This window comes from Panicum virgatum, chromosome 4K (assembly GCF_016808335.1).
Source record: "Panicum virgatum strain AP13 chromosome 4K, P.virgatum_v5, whole genome shotgun sequence".
NCBI lineage: Eukaryota > Viridiplantae > Streptophyta > Magnoliopsida > Poales > Poaceae > Panicum > Panicum virgatum.
This window is the reverse complement of record NC_053139.1, coordinates 12,027,362-12,052,499: the sequence shown is the minus strand read 5'-3', so window position 1 is coordinate 12,052,499 and position 25,138 is coordinate 12,027,362. Positions and strand designations below refer to the sequence as shown.

At 47.2% G+C, this 25,138-nt stretch overlaps 2 protein-coding genes across 2 annotated transcripts; both read right to left on the bottom strand.

The window, feature by feature from the left end:
- Positions 1-6,081: 6,081 nt before the first annotated feature.
- LOC120705064 (probable trehalose-phosphate phosphatase 8) lies at positions 6,082-9,052 on the bottom strand. The gene is made up of 10 exons (XM_039989597.1): positions 8,675-9,052; positions 8,446-8,586; positions 8,250-8,321; positions 8,082-8,162; positions 7,876-7,935; positions 7,636-7,737; positions 7,196-7,343; positions 6,982-7,052; positions 6,689-6,781; positions 6,082-6,586 (listed from the first exon to the last, which is right to left on the bottom strand). Exons 1-10 carry the CDS (start codon positions 8,954-8,956, stop codon positions 6,494-6,496), a joined length of 1,143 nt encoding a protein of 380 aa, XP_039845531.1. The 5' UTR covers positions 8,957-9,052; the 3' UTR covers positions 6,082-6,493.
- A 13,007-nt stretch (positions 9,053-22,059) lies between these two features.
- Positions 22,060-24,110, bottom strand: LOC120703136 (ethylene-responsive transcription factor RAP2-13-like). Its single transcript, XM_039987150.1, has one exon. The coding sequence runs from the start codon at positions 23,459-23,461 to the stop codon at positions 22,427-22,429; it is 1,035 nt and encodes a 344-aa protein (XP_039843084.1). The 5' UTR covers positions 23,462-24,110; the 3' UTR covers positions 22,060-22,426.
- Between the last annotated feature and the right edge of the window lie 1,028 nt (positions 24,111-25,138).

Below are 25,138 nucleotides of genomic sequence, written 5' to 3'. Positions count from 1 at the left end.
TATATTAATATTGGTTCAACCGGTGAAGTAAACAGAATAAAATAATTCAGTTCGTTTTGATTTCCTATATTTAATTAGTGATCCACTTAGAGACCGCAATTTTTTTGCTTTCTAACCCTTTTTGCAAAAGTTTTTCACATATAGACTCTTTTTGTAACGAATTACAGAAATGGACCCTGGTGTCGGCGTCGTAGTCTAACACGTCTCGGCGCCGTTGTATGCAGCACCAAGATGCCACGCCCACATGTCGAGCCGTGCCGAGTTGGCGCTGACGTGGCCATGGTCGGCACCATAGATCTGGGTCTCTAGATATCAGCCAGCGATATCTATGGCTGATATCTATGGCTGCACATTTCACATGGAGCTAGCGAGACATGCATGCCATGGGGGAAGGACCAAATCGATCGCATCGGCTAGAAAACACACGTTAATTATTGGATCCCTCACCTTTTACACGGTGGTAAAAAAAATGAAGGCACCTGGTGACCAGGGATCGAGCTGATGAGGTGACAACACTTGTCACATCCTCAACTCATATCACACTGCGGCCTATCAGCCATGCACGGATGCAAACCTATAGATAGATGAGCATCATGCCTGCCGGAGGCATGCATCGTGCTCGCGTACTGCTTCTGGTCAGTGTACATGCCTACACCTACATCCCTGAACCATCAGCGTACTCCTTTGCGGTTGCTGCCCGCGAGAATACATTTACAAATTGACACAATTATGATAAAGTCCCTATAGGGTCTACACTTGTCCTCTGAAGATCCTCCCTGATTTTTTTTTGAGGGGTGCAGCTAGTAACACTATTTTTTACCAACAGCTAGTAAAACTATTAGAAGTCAAGTTTTAGCTTGACCAGAAGCCAGAGGTACGATCTTCAGTTTCAACCCTTGGTAAAAGAGTAAACTAGAGGTTTACAGTATATCAAGTCAAGTCGCTACTATCAGGATCTGTGATTGGATTCTTGTTGTAGTATTGGTAGGTCTCTTAAATGATGTTTTGTTAGAATGCAAATTGTTTATAGTTATCGGTGTGTTCAGCATAGACTTTTGGACCGATGCAACGTGAAAATGAACAATAATGCAGTATGCACCCTCGATCATGCATGCATGATTTATGAACAAGCACGGCCTTGTTTGGTTCCTTCTAATCTAATCTCTTCTAGAAAAGAATCTTGTGTGCATGGACTGCTAAATGAAGTCTATTTGCAAAACCTCTTCAGTGATGAGTGTAACTTTTCATGACGAATCTAATGACGATAATTAGCTACAGTAATCCTACATTAACCATCCTCTAATCACCCGGTTAAAGAGCTCGTTAGATTCTTCAGGGTTCCTAGCGCGGGGGTTCTGAAGTTGGTTTTGTAAACTGAATTTGTTTGACACCGTGATTAACAGTCAAAGTGATACTGTTCCTAGAATTCTAGGAAATCAAACAAGGCCCATGGCTTTCAATCATGAACTGCATGGAGAAATGGACCAGACGCTCATTTTCTGCGTGTTTAATTATTGGTGCCGGCACCTTTCAGTGTATAAGGTCTACTCCCTCCTTCCCCATTTATAAGGCATGGTGGAACATGACACGGTCTTCTAAACAACACTTTGACCATTTATTTATCATATATTATATCATTTTTTATTATAAATTTATAATCATTGTAAACTATATTTGATTATGAATCCAATCATATGAAATTTACATTATAAAAACAAAAATTTAATAGTCAAATTATTGGTCAAAGATGAGAAAGTTTGAATCTTGATATACGTGTATGCCTTATAAACGGGGAAGGAGGGAGTAACTACTAAGTCGTCATATGTTCTCAAACTCCCATACATTCACTCAGAGGGAATCCTTATTAATTTCTTTTTCTTTTTCCGCTGGAGCAGCATACGTGATGGTTCATACAATAATATAACACCCTCTGCGCCCTTGTTGATCCCGGCACAATCGAACAGCGGCACATGAATTTTTTTTATGAATACTTTTATGCGCCATCTCAGTGCTAAACATGGAAATTTGCTAGAAATGGACAAACTAAATACGTCCCGTAAGTGTGCCTGGGATCGACCATACTTAATTTTCTCGATCGTGCCCTAGGGGACACGCTTCAAATAATTCAGTAACTCGTAGCTAGGACATACCTTTATTGCTATGTTTTTTAACGGTTGCGGGAAGGAATGGGATTTACTGGCCTTTTGCACTTGGGCTGGGAGTGTCCTAGCTAGCTAGTATCGGATAATTGAATTTAAAAGGTTCACCCTTCCCCTTATTCCTCCGGATAAACTTTTACCTTTTAGACCGGCCTGAACTAGACCAATATCGAGGTATCAAGTAAAAATGGGTGTATCAAGATAATGTAGGCAGGCTGTCAGGCCATGGTGGCGCGTACGTGCATGGCCATGTGAAGGCCTTGGTCACCAGACAAGGCCATAACGATCGACGACCTTGCCGATCGCCTGATCCTCTGGGCGTCTCCGGCCGTGTACTCCTATGAGCTAGGCTAGCTGCAGTGCTGCACTACACAGTTCATAATGGAGCAATCCAGGCCATGGGCTGGATCAAGGCATCAAGCACCAGGCGGCGGTAGAATCAGCAGGTACAGTGGTTTGGCTCCCTCACCTTTGACACGACAGAAAGACAACTCTGATGATGGGGGACAACACTTGTCAAATCCCAAACTCACATCACTTGGGCACTTGGCCCGCCGAGCACTGCAGGCCGGGAGCTCGCGTTCGCGTGCTTCAGTGCCTCCTCTACTCCTAGTCTCCTACACGCCAAACTGACTAGCATCGATCGATTAGCTCCGAGTTGGGGGCTGGATTGTGGATTAGCACTGTCAGTGTCAGATAGGAAGCTAGCGAGCGAATGATGATGAAGCGGCCTGCCAACTCGGCGTCGGCACTAGCCTCTGCACCCAAAAATGGCCGCAGCTCATGGCCATGTTTGGTTGAAGTGTGAAAATATTTTGATGAGAGAGAAATGATGCTTTGACCATTAATTAGGGGTATTAAATAAAGTCTAATTACAAAATTACTTCCACAATTGTGGTACTGTAGCAGTTGCTCTACCTAATGAGGTCTTTGACCGCATGATTAGAGGATGATTGAGCGTGGTCACTGTAGCATCGCTGTAGCCAATCATGATGAAACTTGGCTCATTAGATTCGTCTCGAAAATTTACACCCATTTCTAAAAAAGTTTTGCAAATAGACTTCATTTAGTACTCCATGCGGACGTTTGTCTTTTTATGCAATTGTAACCAAACATGGCCCATATTCTTTCGTCGGGATCTCGATGCATGGCCACTGACGACCCCCGACCAATAATGTATGGTTGGTTTCTGCTGGCCCGTTGGGCTCTTGTGTGGAAACTGGAAACATCAGAAACAGGGTTCACACACCAGGGCCTGGACCTTTTGCTTTGGGCATGCCTGACCCTGACTGACTATAAACATCTGAACCAATCTCTCAGGCAAGAAAGTAAAAGATATCAAACGCACCGGACCCTGTTCTTGGCATCACCATCACACAGCAAAACAAAACCAGTGCTGTAATTGTGCAGCATCTTTTCTCCTGCTCTATCTCCCCCTGCAGAGGAAATGGCTCAGATGAGAGTTTCCTTTGTATGATTGGTGCTGATGCCTCTCGGAGGATAAGATACCTCACAGTCAGAGGAATCTTTCTTTTTGTAAGTGCAGGAACAGCATGCTGATTCATAGAATATACCGGCCGTCCTCAACCGTCGACCGTCGGCACATGATCACCGGGTGAAGACAAGCAAAACATTTTAAGGCTAGGACTGCACTGCTGCTTGTCAGTGCTAAACACGGAGAGGTGCCCTGCAAATGGGCAAGCACTCACATGAGGCTGAATGGAATCGCTGGTTTATTTCGAGCTGAAGAATCTTCTCATGCCCCAGGGGAGACATGCCTTTGTTAATCCAGTGCCGTCAGGTTTGCGTTGCAAACCAACTGTTTAAGCTGTCCCCTCGTGGCAAACCCATGGCCTGACCAACCATGACTGTTGAAAAATAGGATGGGGAATACTACTCCGTTATGACAAGCTGGCTCTTGACTTTCCTCAGCAGTAACGATCATGGGGGCGTCGCCAATCAAACCACGAATTTCATAGACTGGCCGGTTGATTCATTCTCCTCTATAGTCTATACACGCTTGAGAAGAACAACCGTTTTTTTTAACAAAAATAATGGCCAAAGTTCTCCCCATGAGAGAGAGAGAGAGAGAGGACAATATATACAATGGTTGTAATGCAGCGTCATCGACCTAACTAAAGAAGTTTGGACGACCGTTAAAGGCCGCTAAAGACGCTTATGCAACAGCAGCAACATTGTTTACATGGCGCCATCACGCGTGCACCGATTCATTACCATTTCGCTGATGTGAACGTGTCTTCTGGAAACTCTACCGCGCACGCAAATGAGGGATAAAATTCTAGCTGTGTGATGTGTTGAAGTACCCACCACGCATCCATGGCAGTTGGTTAATGCTGCTTTCGCTTCAAAGATCTGATCGTATCAACGCGCGCTTTAATTTGTTCCAAAGCTGCACTATACTAAGAGAACCAAGAACTATCATCACTTCATCACCATTCACATGATGGCACACAGCTTAACTGAGTCAAAATAATAGTGTTTGGGAGATGGGACCACGGCTGCAAAGTGAGAAAAAGTCACAGGTGATGTGTTGATCGATCAGGGGAGGCCTTGCAGTTGCAAGCATATTATCCAATGGAATCGGTGAGACGGATTATAGTGTACTCCATGTGCGCTGCTCTGATGCAGACAAACTTTGGAATCTCAATAATCTGTCTCCCGAGGTTCAACACAACCTGAAAAAAAGTCTGCACATGCTTTCTGCCCAAACTCCCATCATAATTCAGGCTTAAGCATCCTATAGACAGAAATATAAGTACTCATTGACTAGCTAGAGCTCCGTCAAGAGCATTTGAGTGTATATTTGTGTTGTACTTAGCTCACTACTAGCGGATCATGATCATAGTGTTCTCTTCGTAATCCAACTTGACCCTTATATATTTTTAGCTCAAAATTGGATAGGATAAAAGCCTGGCCCTTAGATTATCTAGGCTAAAATTCAAGACCCTTTGCCACCCCTTGTACTTCTACCTGAAAGAAACAAGCATGTACACAAGCAGTTGTGCTACTCAAGGGAACGCCTTTTTCTGCTTTGCTGTGTGCATAGGTGGGGCGGCGTGATTTCATATAAGGTGCAAACCAACCTCTCCGTGCAAATTATGGAAACTTCAATCTAGGCCATCAGATCAACATGCAAGGGGAGAGGCGCAGAGAGGTGGGAGGGGGATTTGCAAAAGTGTGATTTACCAATCGAAGGGCGGGTCCAGATTGTAAAATTAACCAATCTCTCATACCCCTTGGATGTTGATCCAATGACTCAGATTGAAATTTTCATAGTTTGCACGGAGATGTTGGTTTGCACCTGATATGTTCCCTTCATATAATTCAAGTTTTGAGTTGTAAAAGACATGCTTGAACCCAAGAGGGAAGTTTAAACTAGTCAATCAGATTGCTTTTTTTTAGTGGGCGCTTATGTAAGGCCTATCCCAGATAAGTTTTCTCTACCCCCACCCCCCGAAGAGTCAAACAAGTTCTCTCATTATATTCATCCATTATTATTCAAACACACTTCTGAGTTTTCAATTTAGCACCGTAGCCGCGTGACTCATTTTTCTCTGAATAAATATACAAGGACACTTCAATCATCAAGTCAAGCATCTCATAGAAGAATCCATATTTTTTAGCCTTGAAGCACCATTAAATTATGCCTGTAGAGGTACTGAAATTCTTTCTTCGGAGGCACATACTAACTAACCCTTCTGTTCAACCAAGAAAAATATTAGCCTTGTCACCATGGCCTACTAATTACTAATTAGCATGTGTTTGCCGGGTGTGAATGTGGCAAGTCCTTGTGTCAGATACACTTTGCTAGCCTCTTGTGCCAAGCAGGCAAATATAGGTGCATAAATTGGACAATAAACAAAGCCATCGATCAGGAATTCAACTCAGCACATGCAGTGAGTTACAGTCTTCATCAAAGGAAGTAGTGCATAGCTGCCATTAGAATAAAATTCTTATGTTACATTTTACATGAGGGTAGTGCAGGCTAGAGTCATGGCTAGTAGTCATCACAATTCATACAGCAGGGGAGATGAACCTTCCTGGGATAAGCTAAGGGCGGCAGGCAGCAGCTTGGCACATGGATGCCTGCCTCCCAAAACCCATGCCGCCGGTTCACCTCTGGGGCCGGCCGGGGGATTGACAGCCACGATGGCATGGCATGAATATATCTAGGGGAGGGTTATTAGTGCACAATTAACAATTAACTAGCTATACTAATTAAACATGCGCAGATCGGCTTCTTCGCGATCAGCGCTAGCATCACACGCAGCGATCGACGACGAGCGGCGTGTGGTGATCCGCCGCCGTGAGTGCTACTTCTTCTGCTGCTGCGCCCTTGGGCGCACCGCCGGTAACGGCGATCGCAGCCGCTTCCACTCGACCAGACGGACCAAGAACTCCATGACCTGGAAAACCAAGGATTTGGAGGAGCTATCAGTGGATCGACAACTTGCTTAGAGAGTGATGGAATGAGTAGTTTACAGTGACTGTGTCATGTTGTAATTTACCTCGGTGGGGTCCTGGAGAGAGTATGAGGCGTCTGTCTCCTTGGGGCACTTGGAGACGAGGATCCCTAGACCTTGACCTCTCTTCTTCAACACCTAAATCAAAGGTTAAAAGATACCTTTTGAATTCATTTTTTTACCATGGTTGGAACAAACGGGACAGTTGGAACTGAATCAGCAGTGTCGCAACATCTAAAGCGACAGCACGACGACGTGTAGGCAATGGAAAAAAACTTGTAAACTTTGTCCGTGTGCTGCTGCTGCATGTAACTAATTAACTGATCGTGTGTACCCACCTTGAAAGCATCCTCGTCGGTCCGGTCGTCCCCGATGTACACCGGCAGTACGTCGCTCCGGTCGTCGAACCCTACGAGGAGGGGAGAACACAGCCAGCGGACAAAACCGTCAGCGACCAGAAAGATTTTTACCCTCGCCGCGGTGACAGCGAGATCGACGAAGGAGACGGCGCCGGCGACAAGGATGGCACGCCGCCATGGGCGCGGCACTTACCGAGCGACTTGAGCAAGAACTCGACGGCCCTGCCCTTGTCCCACAGGATGGCCGGCCGGATCTCCAGGACCTTCCTGCCCTCGGTGAGCTTCAGCTCGGGGAAGTCCCGGAGCACGGCCTTGATCTGCTCCGCCAATGGGCTCCAGCTCTGCAGGCAACAACAAGGCCGGGGAACGGAGCAGCTAGCGGTTAGTTTGTTGAAGACGACGACCGATGCAAGCTAGTACTAGTTAGTACTTAGTAGCATCAAGCCCAAGGCACATGCACTGCACGGCGTTTTAACCTTGCTGGATGCATCGTTTGACTCGCGCCTAAACTAGAACACGGGTCGGCATCCAAGGCGTAGGGATATTGTAAGACGACTGCCGCTACAAGGGCAGCGCCGGCGAGCGAGAGGTACGGCGTGCCGGCCGGCGAGACCCCGGCGGCGGCGGACTCACCTTTTCGGCGACGCATCTGAAGTGCACGGACAGGCAGAACTTGTTGTGCTCCACCCTGGCCCCCGGCGTGGCCCTGGTGCTCTCCTCCAGCGCCCTGAACGCCTGCCCATGCGCGTCGCGTCAGACGGTGAGTTCCTCATGGCTCAACTAATTACTGGAGGAGGAGCAACTTGACGGTGTGGTTGTAATTGATTGGTGATAACAGAAAGAGGCCGGGGTGAACTAGAGGCACACACACACCTTGTCGATCACCGGCAGGAACTCGCGAGCTGGTTGCAGCAGGACCATCTGGTGGTCATCCTGGAAATTCAGGAGAAGTAGCAATGGGGTGAGGCGAATTGAAGAAAGATGCTACGGCGGCATGGGCTATGGCTAGTTGGGTGCGTGACGGTGGAGAGGAAGAGATAAAAAGATAGGGAGATGAGATGGCCGGCCGGCTAGGCTACCTTCTTGGAGCTTGGGCCTTTGATGTCCATGCCGTGGCTGCCGGCGTAGTAGAGCTCCGAGAGGCCGACAAAGCTGCAGACCTGCACGGCAAAGAAAGAATATGTGCGCTGATGGACGATGCGAGTGCAATGAGGTTCTGCTGAGACGCTGGAATGCGCGTGCGTTACCTTCTCGACGCGCCGACCGGTCACGATCGCCGTGGGGAAGTGCTCGGCGACGCCGCGCACCGCCTCCCTCATCTGCGCGCGCGCGCCGGCGACGATGACAAGACGTTGTCAGCACGAGAGGATCGGCCGGGACGAGCGCCACTGACGCCTAGCTGATGATGACTCGGTGTCGATCGATCGAATCGATCTTACTCACCTCGGCGGTCATGAACGCCATGTCGGGGTCGGTGACGATCGGGGAGAGCGTGCCGTCGTAGTCCATGAACATCACGATCCTCTTCCCCTCCGCCGCCGCCGCGACCTCGTCGAAGCTCCCCAGCGCCGACGGATGCTTCCTCTGCACGCGCGCAAGACCAATCAAACCCGAGCCACTCATCACGACACGCTGGAACGCGGCGGCGCGCGCACGCGGCGCGGCGACTCACCGTCCACGCGTCGCACTCGTCGACGGCGGGGGAGCGGGTCGGGGACGACGCCCGGATGGTCTCGACGACCCGGCTGGTGCAGCAGGTTCGGGCGCCGAGGAACGGCTCGCCGCCGGCGCCGCCGGGGAGGCCGAGGCCGCCGTACGCGCCCCGGCGCAGCGACGAGAGGGCGCCCGCGGCGCCGCGGCACGCGAAGAGGGCGCGCCCGGGGCCCGGCAAGGCCGCCGCCGGCGCCGCCGCCGCAATGCCCATGTCCGGGAGCACCACGTCCTGGTTCGACATGGCCGCCGCCGCCGCAGCTGGCGCGCCCGCTCGCGGACACGCACCGCACCAGGACTTGACAGCCACTACTACTAGTGCGGGTTGTTTCGAGGGGGAGCCAGCGGTTTTCTTGGGTGCGATGCGAGCCAAGGGAGCCGCGACGTGTCGGTACTTATAGAGCGACCGGCATCCCGGCGGCGGTTGCTGTAGGGGCGCCGCGGCTGAGGTGGCATGCTTCGCAGCCGTCCGATCGTGCCATGGCATCAATAATGCACGCTCACTAGCCTCGGCATGAAGCAAAAGGTGCCTGCTTCATCCTTCAAGAGAAAAAAAACAGGGTGCTCATGGACATATAGAAATAAAAGAAGTTTTTTCTAATAAATTTGTACCGAAAATTGGTTATCGCTACTCTCCCTGTCTCAAATTACTAGTTATTTTAGTTTATTTTAGATATATAGATTTTGTTATGCGCTCCGACATCTCTGAAACCGACTAAATTGTTGGTTGGACCCTGTGATTTGGACCGTTCGTTGTCTGATCGCACGGGTGGGACCATCTTACTTGCATACGTTGCTGATGTGGCACAGGTACGACCAATGCAAGCTGTTTCATGTTTTTTTGAAAGAAATTTTTTTTTTGCCCGGTCGGTCGGCCCAGCATGCATGGGCTCGTCCGTCCGCAGTACTATTAGTTTGGCTTTGCGACCTTATTATTAGCTAGCTGTCGACTTGTTACTTCGCTTTGTTTCTGGGAAAGGAAACAGAAATTTCGCGGCTTCATCGTCGTTGGTTGCTGCTGACGCCGGCGAGACGGCGACGCGTCGCCCCGGCCGGCCGGCCAGCCGGAGGAGCCAGCTCACCGCACAGCGCGCTAGCCCGACAACGATGCTCTGCAACTAAGATGCAAGTGAGTATCCACTGATGTTTTATGAATCAACGAAATAATTACGGTAGCATGTCATTCTGATTCATTTCTTCTCCTAAATTAATTACTCACAATACCATCTTAGTTTATTTTATCAAAGTTTTGAGCCGATCCAATGATCCAAAATAAATATAACTCGCATCCCTATCTGCAGCTGCCGGCGCGGCCGGCTGGCTAGCTCCGACGAGTACGTACGTCGGTACGTGTGCACACCATTGCGTACGTCACAAGTAGGGATGCAAGTGGGCTAGCCCGCGAACCCACATATAGGTTAAATTTTCGCGGGTTATTACGGCAACCCACTTAATTAAGACTATATGTGGGTTTTACGGGCTGCCGCTTGCATTCCTAGACAGGAGAAGCTCGAGGGGCTCATCAGGTGACGTGTCAACAATGTACTTTTCATCAGTTTGCAACTAACGCGAGTTTTGCAGCTATAATTAACCGTGCGTGAAAATATATATATAGCTCGGTGATGTGCTTTTGGTGTGTGATTAATTTGATTATTAATTATTCGTGTGGCCGGCGATCACGGCGAGCGGCTCGATCGTCGAGATCCTACACGTCTAACGGTCTAGAGGGCTCCATCGATCGGACGGTGCGTCATGTATAGTGAAGTTTTGACAGTGCTTGCGCCGTGTGTCTAGCTCTGATTGCGATATCATTATTTTAAAACATAGAAATGACAACTTTTGTTTTAAAGTTCATCAAGAATACGGCTACTGGAAATGAGGGTTGTTTTTGTGTACTCCACTTTGCTATCTGACTGTCCTATGCAAGTCAAGTGTAGTTTAATTCATAAAGGCATGTCAAACCCTCTAATTCATCGATGAGTCGACCGAGTAATATATAAATTTATTGGCAAAGCATCATTATGCATGCGGAGCCTTTACTGGCTGAAATTAATTTCACTATTTAACTGGTAATATTAAACATCCTTACCATTTTAAAGACCAATTAACGAGCAAATTCCAAAAACCTAATCTAACAATTTGCAACCATACGTTCGAAATTAACGAGCCTTTATGAATTTTGATTATTTAGTTTCTTTTTCTAGCACAGTGTCACAACTCAGAAACAATCTCACTTTTACTAGGTGTTGAACTATATTTGTAGGTAAAATCATGTAAAGATAAATCAGTTGAGTATGCACATTAATTGGAATAACTTGATTTCCCTTTTATTCGTAGGATATTTTGTTTGCACATTTTGGATGCGTGTAGGATGAGACGCGATGCACCAATTTGGTACCATTGCATCTAGCTTTACACAAAAACAAAAAGGGTGCTGTGTGTTAAACCAGTCTTCCATACTCCGCACAACAAAAGACGATGAAACCTATGCACCAAAATAAACTTTTCTTTTACAATTAATATTTGTCATATGGTGCGCGGTTCTCCTACGTATTTGAGGGGAAATAAGATACCTGTGCATCTAGATGCGTTCAACTACTTGTTCGTTTTGTAATTAAACGCCCTGTCCCTTCACTTTGTATGTACACATTCCAATATTCCATACAATGATCCGACAGCAAAGCTTGCCATGCATCATGCACCCCCATAGAATTCTAAAGCAAGGTGGTCACATTATCGATGAAAGAGTGATCAAACTAGGGTCCCCACCGAATTAAGAAGCAATTTAGTCACCTGAGCTCTCCCATCGTCCTAGGATGTTTTGTTGGTGAGTTATTAGCCTCTTGCTTTTGTCTGCCCGGTTCGTTCTTTAGCAACTAACACTGTGCATATAAAATCACCCAATCATCGATCTGTTTGTACCAAAACAGGGGAAGCCCCGAAATATGCGACTGATATCGTAAAACCAGATTCGGTCGAGCTTCTCAACAAGATGTTTGCATCCCCAACAATGGACAATGCAAGTTGATATTCATTACTGTATCTGGTTGATATTCCTTACTGTATCGGAGGAAACTGTCGATAAGAAAGAGCAATGCAAGCAGATGATGAGTCATGTGAACGTTTCTAAAGGTTTAATGTTTTTTCTCGAATATCTAAAGGTTTAATGTTACACACACAAGATGGAGCTTGGATTGTCCCTGTACTTTTTTTTTGCATGATGACATGATGTGTTGACGTGTCACATAAAAATGAAAAATAGACCCCTTGGATTCTCCGAGGGTGTCTGTATGCTTTAAGATGGGGAGGAATTTACTCAGAAATCACTTCATAATGAGACATTTTGGCTTTGATTTAAACCTAAAGACCAACTACATACACAGTACATGCTCTCTTTTTTTTTTGAAGTAACACATCAGTATATATATGCTTTGGGTATGATGACCAAAGACCATGCATGGGATACTGCGTAGTTCGTCTCAGACCATAGCCAGGTTATTTGAGACACCGTTTAGGTCTTTCAAAAAAAATTATTTGAGACACCGTTTTTTTTTCTGGTAACCACTGGCCGGACGCATGCTTTTTTTTAAAAAAAAAAGATCACTGGACGAATGCTAACAATGCATATACCATTATCCTTATTTCCTGTTGCAAATTTGCTTGATTGGAGAATCTCTGCCTGCAGGGAGCAGAGACTACTGCACCCCTGCACTAGCACTCGTGACTCCGGGACAAAACAAGTACAGATGCCGGAGTATATTCCGTTTTCCTTTCGGGGTAGTGCTGACGGAATTGAAAATGGAAGCAGCACAGGTGTCGAGCGCGCAGTATGGTAAGCATTTCCTCCGATGCTTCAATTAGTAACTTCAAACGGGAAGAATAAGATGGTATGTTTGCACTGGGCCAGTTTGATCAAAGAACATCATCTCATCAGCTTGCATTGGTGGTGGTAGTTGCTAAAGACTTCACAATCATGCCAGGCCACTTGAGAAAATAATGCAGAAGTAGCTGTATATTGTGAATATACGTAAATATTGCCATGTGCAAAGTAGTTATTTGTATTGAAATGGGGCTTCATTTCAGATTAATTAGTACCACAATGCAATGGTTGTGAGAAATTAACTCTACTAGTACCAATCTCATAGTCGATTTCGATTGTATAGTAGTATAGTAATGCACATACTACCAGAAAAGTAATGCACATACTGCCAGAAAAGTGAAAATTTCGTGAGGTTGCAATACCATTACAAAAATAACAAAAGCTATGATTCCCGCCACGAAAATGATCCATGGTCCCACGAATCAAACGTCACTAATATTGAGTTTTGTTGAGGTAATGAGGCCAACCGTCGGGTAAGTTTTCGTGGCAGCCGGCTACCAAATAAATTCAATTCATGGTCGCTAAACGACATGAGAACAGCAAAAGAATGATTCGTGATGGTGTGCAACACACGAGGGAAAAAACATTTTCATCAGGAGAGTTCTAAACCACCATGAAATATGTCATTTTCGTGCGAGCTCAAAACCATCGTGAAAATATATATATTTGCACTAGCACAAAACATCTCTTTTTTTTTGTGACAGCGCAAAACCTCCACGGTAGTATGTTTGGACCACTAGGAAATTTTTGCAAGCAGATCCACCAAATCTGAATAAAGATTCATAATGACCAAAATCTCAATTCAACATATATACAAATTCAGCACACATGCACGCAGCCATGCACACAAGAATGATATATAGTTGCAGGATTTAGCATTTCTCTTAGGATATTTTAAGTTTTAACCAAGTATGTGAAAAATAGAAAATGAACAGAAATAAAATAGTATTTAATATTTTTTAGATTATGAAACCAATTTATTACAATACCCACACAAATATCCAAATTCGATACCCGACTTAAACTATTTAAATTATCCAATTCAGATTTTTTTAATAAACAATGGATATTACATTTAGATCCAACGTTGGATAAAATTATTCAGAACCGCAATCAATATCGTAGAAAAATATTCGAACATTGAAAATCGAGCTTCGGTTACGAGTTCATGTCAGATCCTCTTCGAATGGTTGCACAGTAAAGAAATATGCGGGCCGCTTGCACCTTTTTGCCATGGGCATACATGATCCGAGCAAGCTGCAGTTGTAAGAACACTGTTGCCTGCTACGTTCTCCGCATGACGTTGTAGTGGTACTACAGGTTTGACCTAAAGTCACAGCCCGAGCACAGAGCACCATGCATGCCGGTCCACGGGCGGCCGGGCCTGCGCCCTGCGCCGGACGGCTCGGCCAATCCACGATGGAGCCAAGGGCCTGTTGGTTTCCATAGAACTAAATTAGTCCTGTAATATCAAAAAAGAATCTTATTACCTAAAAATACTGAATAAAATTTAATTATAAAACTAATTGCAGAATCCCTAAACTAATTTATGAGACGAATCTAATATGGATGATTAATCCTTGATTAGCAGATGTTTACCGTTACATCACTATAGCAAAATAAAGATTAATTAGACTTATTAGATTCGCCCCGAAAATTAACACCTATGCAAAAAAGTTTAGTAATTAGATTTTATTTAATACTAGCATAGTGCACGTGCGTTGCTACGGATAATATAATAGACATATGTAATACGATCAACTTTTTGTTCATTCACCTCAGGTGCAGGCCGTGCCGTGGTTATGTGAGATATTGATTGTTCGTGTTCCGATTGACATTCCGATTGATTTGTCCGGGCCCCGATTAGAATTCGGATTGATTTGTTCAGGCTCCGATTAGGGTTCCGACTGATAGACCAAGAAAATATTGCTTGCTTTAGAATAGTAGATATAGAGATAGAGATAAAAATATTATTTTGTTTTTAAATATATATATTAAGTTAGTAACCAACATGCCATGCTACTAAACGTGAAATCAGCATTTGCTCTTCCACCAACGAAAACATCAATGGATTTTTAAGTTGTCTGGATTTTATTATTATATTTAAACTTTGAAGTATACATAAATAACACCGGCGGATGAGGAATTCTTTTTTTGCTATTGGAAGAGGTAAATAACTATTGGAAGAGGAGCGTGTGTAGCGGCGTAGCGCTGCGTGCCGCAAGTGCCTAGCTCCGGACGACCCCATTGTGGCAGTGTGCGTGAGGCCGACGTGCTGCGTTGCGACGATACATGCGCGACGCGGCATCTCTGCTCCTATTTAGGTTTCTTTGGCCGGTAAAATAAATAGTACTCGACTAGCAGGATGAATAGTAATTTATGAAAAAGGAATAAACGTAATATGTCAGTCTTGCACTGCAGCCGAACAGGCTCCTTTTACGCGCGCGTGTTTGGACTCTAGCGACGTGCCGTGCTAGAACTGTTGTTAAGCTCGGGAAGGGACCTACCTATCGGGCAAGAAGAGCAGCTACGGATGACGGAAATAATACGAAAGAAATCAGTGGGGATAGTTTGATACAGGTCCACATGTCGGTGTCTAATGACAGACCAAAAGTCAAAATACTACTGGAACAGTCCGCTTTTTATAAGTAGGTAAAGACTACTAAATACCATAATTCTTTTTAGGGTTAGTTGGATCCATGCCACTACAATTTCTTGAAATTGGATTTCATGTTGAAATCCATGCCATTGAGTGGCATGATTTTCAACACGAAACCTAAATTCACGGAGTTGTAGTGGCATGAATCGAATTTTCTCTTCTTTTTATTGTCTTAGTCTGCGCGATCAAAATAGCCGGGCGACTCCATCAGTCCATTGTCGCTGGTGAGCATTAACGGAATCTGTGGTGAGTATTCTCTTTCTTCCTCCGGCCCTGTTTAGTTTCCAAAAAAAATTCTACAATACCAATCACATCGAATCTTCGAACATATATATGGAGTATTAAATGCAGTTGAAAAAATAACTCATTACACAATTTAATTGTAAACGACGAGACGAATTTTTTAAACCTAATTAGTTTATAATTGAATATTAATTATTAAATAACAACATGCTACAGTATTAAAATCTAAAAATTTCGCAAACTAAACACAACCTCCGTTCCTCCACGTCAGAAGAGGGCTGAGTCAGCCAGCTACGATCGTCCGTTGTTGGAGTTGCTCATCGTAGCTTTCGCTGCCTCACCTCCTGGCTTGCTCATCGTAGCTTTTTCTTCTTCCAGGTGCATGCACCGCTCGGCTTGGGCTTGTACTACAAGTCTACAACGACGTAGCATTTGTCACCTACGGATGAACCTAGCTACTGCACTACTGGTGCTGTATGTGTAGGCCATTACGTGTGCGGACCAATGATTGAGTATCCGTGCGTGTGCGGGTTATATACATTACTCCTGTCCAAAATTAAAACTAAAAACTAGTACATTTCTATCTTTGTCTAACTGAGCATCTCCAGCAGACTACCAATTTCATTGCCAATGCCAAAAACCTGCCCTTTAAGTAATGGGAGGTGCTCCAGCAGACTACCAATCCCATCGCCAATACCAAAAAAATTTTGGCAATCGCCAAAACACACCACCCTCTCCCTCAAATGTAGGGGGTTTCTCCCTCCACCCTATCATTTGAGTAATCTGCTAGAGCAGTTGCTACCAAAAATGTAAAAAGTATTATTGGTAATGGAGAGAGAAAATATATAGAGTATGAGAGATAAGTAGTCTGCTGGAGATGTCAAGCTATCGTAAGCTCAGCCATTTTTATAAAATAATACCAATATTTCTATATAAAATTGAATTTTATTATTAGATATCTATTATCTTATTATTTGGCCAACAAATAGAGACTCTACGTTCGCTCTCAAGGCCTAGAAATTCCCACATTAATCGGAGAAAAATAGAAAAATAAAAATGACCCACTACTGCCATTACGATAAAAATTAGCCTAAAATACCCCTGTGCCTAATTAAAAATCACCCACCAATGCAATTATAAAAAATAAATATAATCTATTATTATCTTATTATTTGGCTAACAAACGGAGTCTCAACGTTCACTCTCAAGACCTAGAAATTCCCACATTAATAGGAAAAAATAAAAAAATAAAAATTACCCACCACTGTCATTACAATAAACTCTCAAGGCCTAGAAATTCCCACATTAATCAAATAAAAATAAAAATTACCCACCACTGCCATTATAATAAAAATTACCCTAAAATACACTTGTGCCTAATTAAAAATCACCCACCAATGCCATTATGAAAAACTAAATATAAAATATCATTTAGCTATGTATCAGGCCTAGAAATTCTCACATTAATCGGAGAAAAATAGAAAAATAAAAATTACCCACCACTGCCATTACGATAAAAATTAGCCTAAAATTACCCTGTGCCTAATTAGAAATCACCCACCAATGTCATTATGAAAATTTAAATATAAAATATTATTTAGCTATGTATCAGTTACAAATATCAACTATTAATAAAACCAAAGCTAACAACATTCAATCAAAATAAGAATAAGAATAAGAATAATTATCTGCATAATATTATTGAAGCTCGACAAATCAAATTGTTATTATAGTTAGATTATAGTTGAATTATTTTAATGAACAATAAGACATAATTTACGATAATGAACAGGATGATGTATGGTAAAAAAATAGTATAACCTTTAAGTAAGGATAAAACGACATGCAATTTTTTGAATTTTCAATACTAGCCACGCAAATGCGCGAGCTATACATCTAGTTTGCATGGTATCAAATAAAAATGTCTTATCTCTGTACATACACTCGTCAGACTATCGATCCTAATTAAGTTACCGGGATGACGTGGCGCGGTATGGTTTTCATTCCTTCCCTATAGCTGCTTTGAGATAAGCCAATTGATAGTCTCGAGACTCATGGCTCGGGGATATGCATGCATGAGCGCATGCGCACGTGACGTTACTACCGTTCTTTTCATAGATCCTGGTAGCAGCGATCGAGCGAGAGTGTATAAAACACGACGCGCCGCAGATGCTTTCAGTGGATCGATCATTGCGAGTGAGACCGCGCATTGTGAAGAATGAAGAAGAGGTGGTGGTGGTGTGCATATCGAGACTGGCCCGAGGTGCAGTGGTCGATGACGTGGTCCGGGATGGTGTCACATAACGTGTGGCCACACCAAAGTACGCGACCTGCGTGCAGTTTACAGTGGCGACTCCCCGGTTCTTGACGTTACGTTGTAGTCACTCAGCTTTTAATTTACCTGATCTTCCTGCACTAGCTGCATGCTAAAGGAGATGACTAACTCGTACCGTCGTCACGCCTAGCTACGACGACGATGAGTCCCAGGGGCCAAGCTAGATGAGAGAGTCGCCGGGGTCGGATGGACTAAAAGCTTGGGTCAGCCACATGATTAAACAATACTAAACAGTAATCTTCTATTGATTTGATCAAATTTCGTCGAGGTCCGGCGACCCCGATAGCTACACACAGCTCTGCCCCTGACGATGACCATGATGACTGGCCGTCGATCTCGGCTACTGCTGCTGGTAGCTTTTGTACTTCCTCCATCCATAAAAAAAATACATACCAAATTTATAGTAAAATAGTATTCGCGCCGGAGTATATATCTTCAAAAAATATTATAGAATATATTCTATAATAACTAATTGAATGGTAGTTATTTTGTATAATGAATGTTATTATTTTTTTATATCTATAGTCAAGTTCAAACAATTTGACTTATCAAAAAGCGAGAATTGTATCGTTTTTTTGTGGACGGAGGGAGTACGCATGCTCGTCGGCCTAGCTTGACCGAATAAAGATGAGCCAGGGCGCACGCACACCGGCCAGGAGGACCGCCGGCCGGCCGGCCGGCTATCTTGCCGCTGCGGGGTTCGTCTCCATCTCCCTTTATTACCACCGTACGTGGGCCGCCTCTCCTTCACCGCATCTCCCCCGCTGCCGCAAGGACTAGGGCGGCCACTGGCTGCCACCACCGGTCTGCCCTGTGCAACGCATCACCAAGGCTCTCGTTGGTTTACTTCCTAGCACAAGTAACACAAATTTTGATCAATAATTAGAGATACTAAATAATAGTATTTTACAAAACTAACTTCACAACCCCGTGCTACTTCGCGAGATAAATTTAACGAGGTCTTTGGCCGTATGATATGAGGATAGTTACTGTACCATCACTATAGTCAATCATCGATTAATTACCGTCATTAGACTTGTTACGAAAAGTTACACTCATCCATGAAAAAGTTTTTCAAATAAACTTCGTTTAGTACTCTACGCATTCAAAAAAAAATTGAAATGTGTGTGCTAAGAATGCTAGGAGAAACCAAACAAGAACCGAGCTTGCAGTACGTCGTAGGCTCGCTCCCTCGATCTGCGTGCTCCGATCAAGAGATCTCTGAGACTCTTTGACCAACCGGCCGGCCGGCCGGCGGTCACTCCAGCCGCGCGCCCAGAAGCTGCTGGCTTCTGCCGCGCGCCTCGGCGTTGCTCGATCGTCGTCGTCGGTCAGCACGCATGTCATTTCACGTCAACCCGGAACGCCCAGGCGCGATCGAGCGAGCACGCGCGCGAGAGGGGGACCGGACGACGTGACGCGTCATCGTCAAGTGGCCGGCGGCGGGTAGCTAGCCACTAGCCAGTGACCGGCCGGCGACGACCAGCACACAGTCCCCTGCTTGTGCTGGAGGCCGCTGCAGTTCCTGCGCGCGCGAACAAACGACACTGCACGGCTGCGTTTACGTGTAGCGCGCGAGACAGCTAGCTCGGCCCGAGGGGGCCGGGGACCCCCTTCCGGCGGCCGACGGCCGGCAGCAAAGCGTGGCGCCGGCTCGCTCCCCGGCCGGCCGGGCTCCCGCATCGGTTGTCGCGCGCGCGGTCGGTTGAGGCCGAGCCGCACGGCACGGCACGGGCCCACGCCCGTGCATGCGAGCGCGCAGGAGCCAGCGCCGACCAGCATGCAGCCGGCGCGCGCGGGCATGCATGTGCACATACACGTACGTGCGCTCGGGGCAGGCGGCGCTGTGGCTGGCTGTGATCCCGCCGTGCGCCGGCATGGCGGCATTGTCCCCGGCCCGGCGTCGCGCGCGCGCGCACTGTGCCGCGCGCATGCATGTGCTTCCGGACACGAGCTAGCCTGCTAGCGGTGGCCGCCGTGCACCTCTCTCTCTCTCCATTTTTTTTTTTGCGATACCAAAACTTCATCGATCGATCATTCGGCAATTAATGACTGACTTGAAGCTGTAGCGCTGTTGACGTACGTGCGTGGAGCTGACCCGGCCGGCCTCACTACTCATCGCCGGACATGCTCCTCCCATCGACCCACATGGCTACCTCCGATATATAATTATCAATGCTGGCACCGATCGAGACGATAAGATCGCCGATCTCGGCCTCGTCGTCTTCTTCGACCCTCGCTCGCAGTACTTCACACGTAGATATATAACTAACGGGCCGGGCAACTTGCGCGCTCTGCATGCCGCCACGCAATTCTCGCGTCGGAATCTAGATCGCGTACGCGCGCATTTGGCCTAGATTCTCCTCTCCTCGGGGGAAGGGGAACCGGGCGCTGCCTGGAATCTCCGAGTCTGCGCGCGGAGCGTGTGTGCGGCCGAGCTACGACGGGAAGCAGGCGAGGGATCCCATTGGAGGCTGCTGGCACAGGCGTCCGGCATCAGCCAACAGACGATAAGGTTGTTACGCAGTGCGTGCTACGCCTGAAGGCTGTTTTTATTTTTTTAGCGAGCCCGTCACCACAGCCAGCAGAGTAGTATTGGCCCGCTTATTGGCCCAGAAATATAAGTACGCTTCACCCTGGGCTACTCTGGCCAAACAAGGAAAAGTTTTCGTCCTACGGAAAGCCCGTGCTTCCCGGCCTTACATGGGCTGGGCGCCGAGCACGCCCAGCCCATACACTCCATTCAGGCTGGCGCCGAGCACGCTTCCGTGCTGGATACGAGCCCGCTGTGCCACAGCCCATCCTCATCCTACATGGGCTTGGGCTCACTTCAGCCCAGAGCCTGCCTCTCGCAAGGCCGCGGCGGCGCGGCGCTGTCCCGCTGCGTGCGGCGGCGGATTCCCGACGACGTGGTGTGAACGGCACCGTATGCTCCCGGCGACCTTTTCTCCTTCTTTCCGGTCACCGATCGAATCCGTTGGCAATCTTGGATGAATTAATCTACTCACAAGGCTTCTTTGGGATCGGCTGCTGCCACTCGCGCTCCTGGTGCCAACGTGGAAAACGGGAGCCAGGGCATATGTTCCGCTCCACTTCCACAGTGTAAAATCATCTCATCTCGTCTCGTCCCTGGATTCCCCATGGAATTCGTTACCAGGTGTGCAAGCTTCTGGTTCCTACTCCGATCACCAGATCGGTGTCCTCCTACGGGCTGCTGCGTCAAAAACAAAAAGGAGGGGCTCCATTCCAGGCGCCTGATCTCAAGCAACTTTCAGTCGACCATCCACGGCTGTCGGATTCGGATTCGATGGCCCAAGTTGTTTCTTCCACTTCGTCAAGCCAACTCTTCCTATTCTTCATTGCCGGGAGCTCATCATCATCGCGTTCCCACGCACCAACCGGTACAAACGCCGACTGTGCCGTCCGATAGCTGGCTGTCCTGCGTATTCTCCAAGGCCACAGGAGTGTTTGCAGTGACAGGTTTTTTTGATGGAACACACAGCTGCAATTGCTCCAAGGAAATAAAGGAAACACATGCAGAATTCTTAGCGCAGGGGCACCGCTATACTGATACTAGTTCTCCATCAACATGGATCATGAACAATATTTTTTTTTCCCTCTCGTTCCTGACGACCTTCAGGTCCCTTTCTGAAGATATAAAGCCACTGAGGTTCCAGAAGGCGATCCGACAATGCCCGTGTAATTTTTCAACTCGGAATTGGGGCTCTTTCATGGTGCTCGAGTGATTCTTAAGTCTGCACGCGCAACTCTAATTTGAAACGTTAAGCTTTTCTGAAAGAGTAGTAGGATTGCAAAAGAAGAATGCCGCTTTTTTGACCAGGCGTTCCTTTCTTCCTAACTTCCCTTGCTCCATACTTTTTTGCATTCCAATGCTTATAACAAGCTACGATGTCCCTTGCACTCAGGGCTAGGAATTGAGTTACTCAAGAAATTTCCACACCATACTCCACCAGCCACAATAAGCTAGTTCGATCGTTGATGAACACGTGCTTTTGGATTGCAGAACAAGGATTGTGGTCTTGTGGAGCATGGAACCAAGGGCAATGGACCTCTCTGAATCGAGTCACTACGTAACCGCCGTAAATTATGTATGACCAAAGAACTTTAGGCAGGCAAGCTTTCAAAAAGAAAGGAACTTTTGCAAAAGCTAACTTTTTTTTTCTTCAACAGCGAACTAGCACTGTTGGAACCATGAAACAGAGGCAAACATTGCAGTGATCAGACAAAATTCAAGTACAGTAGTAACCAACAGTTACATAATAATTCATAACACTTACAACCTCAACTGGTCTTGCCGGAGAAAAAACAACCGGCCAAGCAACCAGGAGATCATTACATACACTGACACTAATGAATAATCTTAATACAACACTTGATGTACTACTCCAAGCTTGAGCTTAAACCCTCTCCTCACTGAGACCGCTACGTTTCGACGAGACCCTTAAACCCTACTCGCAGCCGCCGCGGCCGATGCCTAATATTCCATCGGATCCCGCGGCGGCTGCGGATTAATAATTAATTGAATCCACTGGCAAAAATTACAGCGCGTGATTGAGCATCTGCTTGCTGGGTTTGATCACGAGAGGATGGAGTCCCAGTCGATCTCCCAGGATGGGTACTTGTTGAGGTGCAAGGCGGCGGACTCGTCCCACGGCGCCTCCGTGAAGTCCAGGCTCGCCATCTCCGGGAGCGGCGTCGCCGGCTGCTGCTGCTGGAACGCCGGGAGGGAAGGAGGCGAGCCAGCGGAGTGCACGGACTCGTCGCCCTCCGTCGTGGTCGTCGACGCCGAGGCCTTGGGCGAGTCCGGGGCGGAGACGGTGCCGGCGGCGGCCTTGGGCGCGGGCGCGGCGGCGAGGCCCTGGCAGATGGCGGTGAGCTTGGCGTCGACGGAGGCGTCGAGCGGGCCCGCGAGGTGCGCGCCGGCCCGGCGGAGGGACGGGAAGTTGAGGCGCGCCGCGTCGCCGCGGAGGCGGAAGGCCGCCTTGTCGTAGGCGAGCGCCGCGTCCTCGGCGGAGTCGAAGGTGCCGAGCCACAGCCGCGTCCGGTTCCTGGGCAGGCGGATCTCCGCCACCCACTTGCCCCAGTGCCGCTGCCGCACGCCGCGGTACAGCTTCGCGGCGGCCGACGGCGGCGCTGCCCCAGCCTGCTTCATGGGCCGCGCCCGCGGGCCGAGGAGCGACGCCGCCAGGCCCCGCTGCTGCCGCAACATGATCTGCGCCTGGATCTGCTCGATTTGCGCCGGGCCCAGGTGGTTCAGCGCCAGCCCCGCCGCGGCATCCACCGACGACGTCGGGTACGGCGCCGCCGGCGTGGTGTACGACGAGGAGGAAGGCGGCAGGGGCGGGAGCTGCGAGAAGGACGTGGTGGTGGGAGCAAGCGGCGGTGGCGGGAGCACGGTGTAAGAGGAGGAGGCGGCAGGGTAGGTGTAGTAGTACGAATCTTGAGGCAAAGCAGAGGTGTAGGGGTAGAAGGGGGAGGTGGTGGTGGAGGTGGAGGAGGTGGGCGAAGAAGCACTCCGGATAAAAGGTTCGAGTGCTTTCATGAGCTCCTGGTCCGAGGAGGACGAGGAGGAGGAGCTCAGCTGGTTTGTGTACAAATCTATGGCTGCCATTACGAAGATGAGCTAAAAACAGGGGGAGAAATCAAACCTTTTTTGTCCAAAAGAGCTGAAAAAGAAATTTGAAAAAAAAGGTGGCCTGTTTCTTCTGTAAAAGCGAAGAACAGGGATGGTTTGGTTGGTGCAGCCTGAAAGGGGGCTTAAAAATAGCCCCTTTCCGGCTTGCTAGACAAAAGAGACAGAAGAAAAAAAAAAGAAGCTAAAAGAAAACCAGAAAGTTCTACGAAGAACAGACAGCAATTAATCCAGGAGAGAAAAAAGGTTCCCCGGATCTCTGTTCTTCCCTACTGCGAGGAAGACGAAGACGAACAGTTGGAAATGAAGCTCCAGTCTTCTCCGGGTCACGCTTCCTTGCTCGATCAAATAGCACCAGCAAGAAAGGCTCCCGGACAAAGGCCTCCTCTTCCTAGCTTAGCTCCTACGAGAAGGGTTCAGAGAACAAACCTGTCGCCACCGTGCCCGCGGTGGCTCGCCGTCGTCGTCGCCGTTGTGGTGTGTGGTGGTGTTGGTGGATCGCTCAGCCTCACCGGGGAAGTGGAGTGGGTTCTGGGTTGGGTTGGCGTTGCTGGAGGTGGAGGGGATGGGGAGGAGAGGGATGGGAAGGCTTGTGCGTGTGGGAGTGGGTGGTGGGGGCGGATGCGTCTCTCTTGGGGAATGGGGGCCTCCGGCGCCGGGGTTTATATAGGAGGAGAGCGCCGCCGGGAGGTCAGTCGCCGGGGCTCGGCAAGTGGGGGCGTGGCGGAGTCGTGGACGGAACTTCGCGCGGTGAATAAATGCGGCTGCCGCTGGCGCGTGGGCCCGGCCTGCCGTGTTGGCGCGAGCATGGCTTCCGAGTGAGCAGTGGAGTTACGGTGGCGCCATGTGGGTTGCTGCGTTGGGGTCTTGGGGAGTTTTTAGAATGAAACGAGATGAAAGTAAGTGTGGGTGTGTTTAGTTCCCACAAAAATTCCAAATTTTCCATCACATCGAAATCACATCAAAACATTAAATATAGCAAAGGACCCATGCATGAAGTACTAAATGTAGATAAATAAAAAAACTAATTGCATAGTTTTGATGTACGTTGCGAGACGAATCTTTTGAACCTAGTTAGGTCATGGTAGAATAATATTTTCCACAAACAAGCGAAAAATGCTACAGTGTCCGATGTGACTTTTTCTCTCAACTTTTCAAGGATCTAAACACACCCTGAGAAAACTTGAAAAAAGGAGCGAGAGAGAAATTCCGATGGAATTTCGTTCCTTGTATTGGGTTGTTTTGGTGGAACCGTGGAAGCGAGATGCTATGGGTTTGCTTTGTGCTAAAGAATACTCCTATAATTTACCCTTTACTAGTTTCAATAATACTGGTTTCTGTCTAAAATGAATGCTCTAATCAACCACCATCCTAAAAACAGCACATGATATCTTAGGTCAGTCTCAATATATGATTTTATTGTACAAAAACTAGGTAACCGAACTAGATGAGCATCATGAGAATAAAACTCCTTTCGCATCCCATAATATTCTCCCTTCTATTTTCTCAAATATACCGTCACATCAGCAAAATTAAATGTCTATAAAACTCTCATGAAACTTCACGAAGACTGACCTTAGAGAACCCATGAGGTGTAGAAAAGAATCTAATAGGCTGCTTCTCACCTTTCTCTCAAAAAATAAAAAAAACATGATT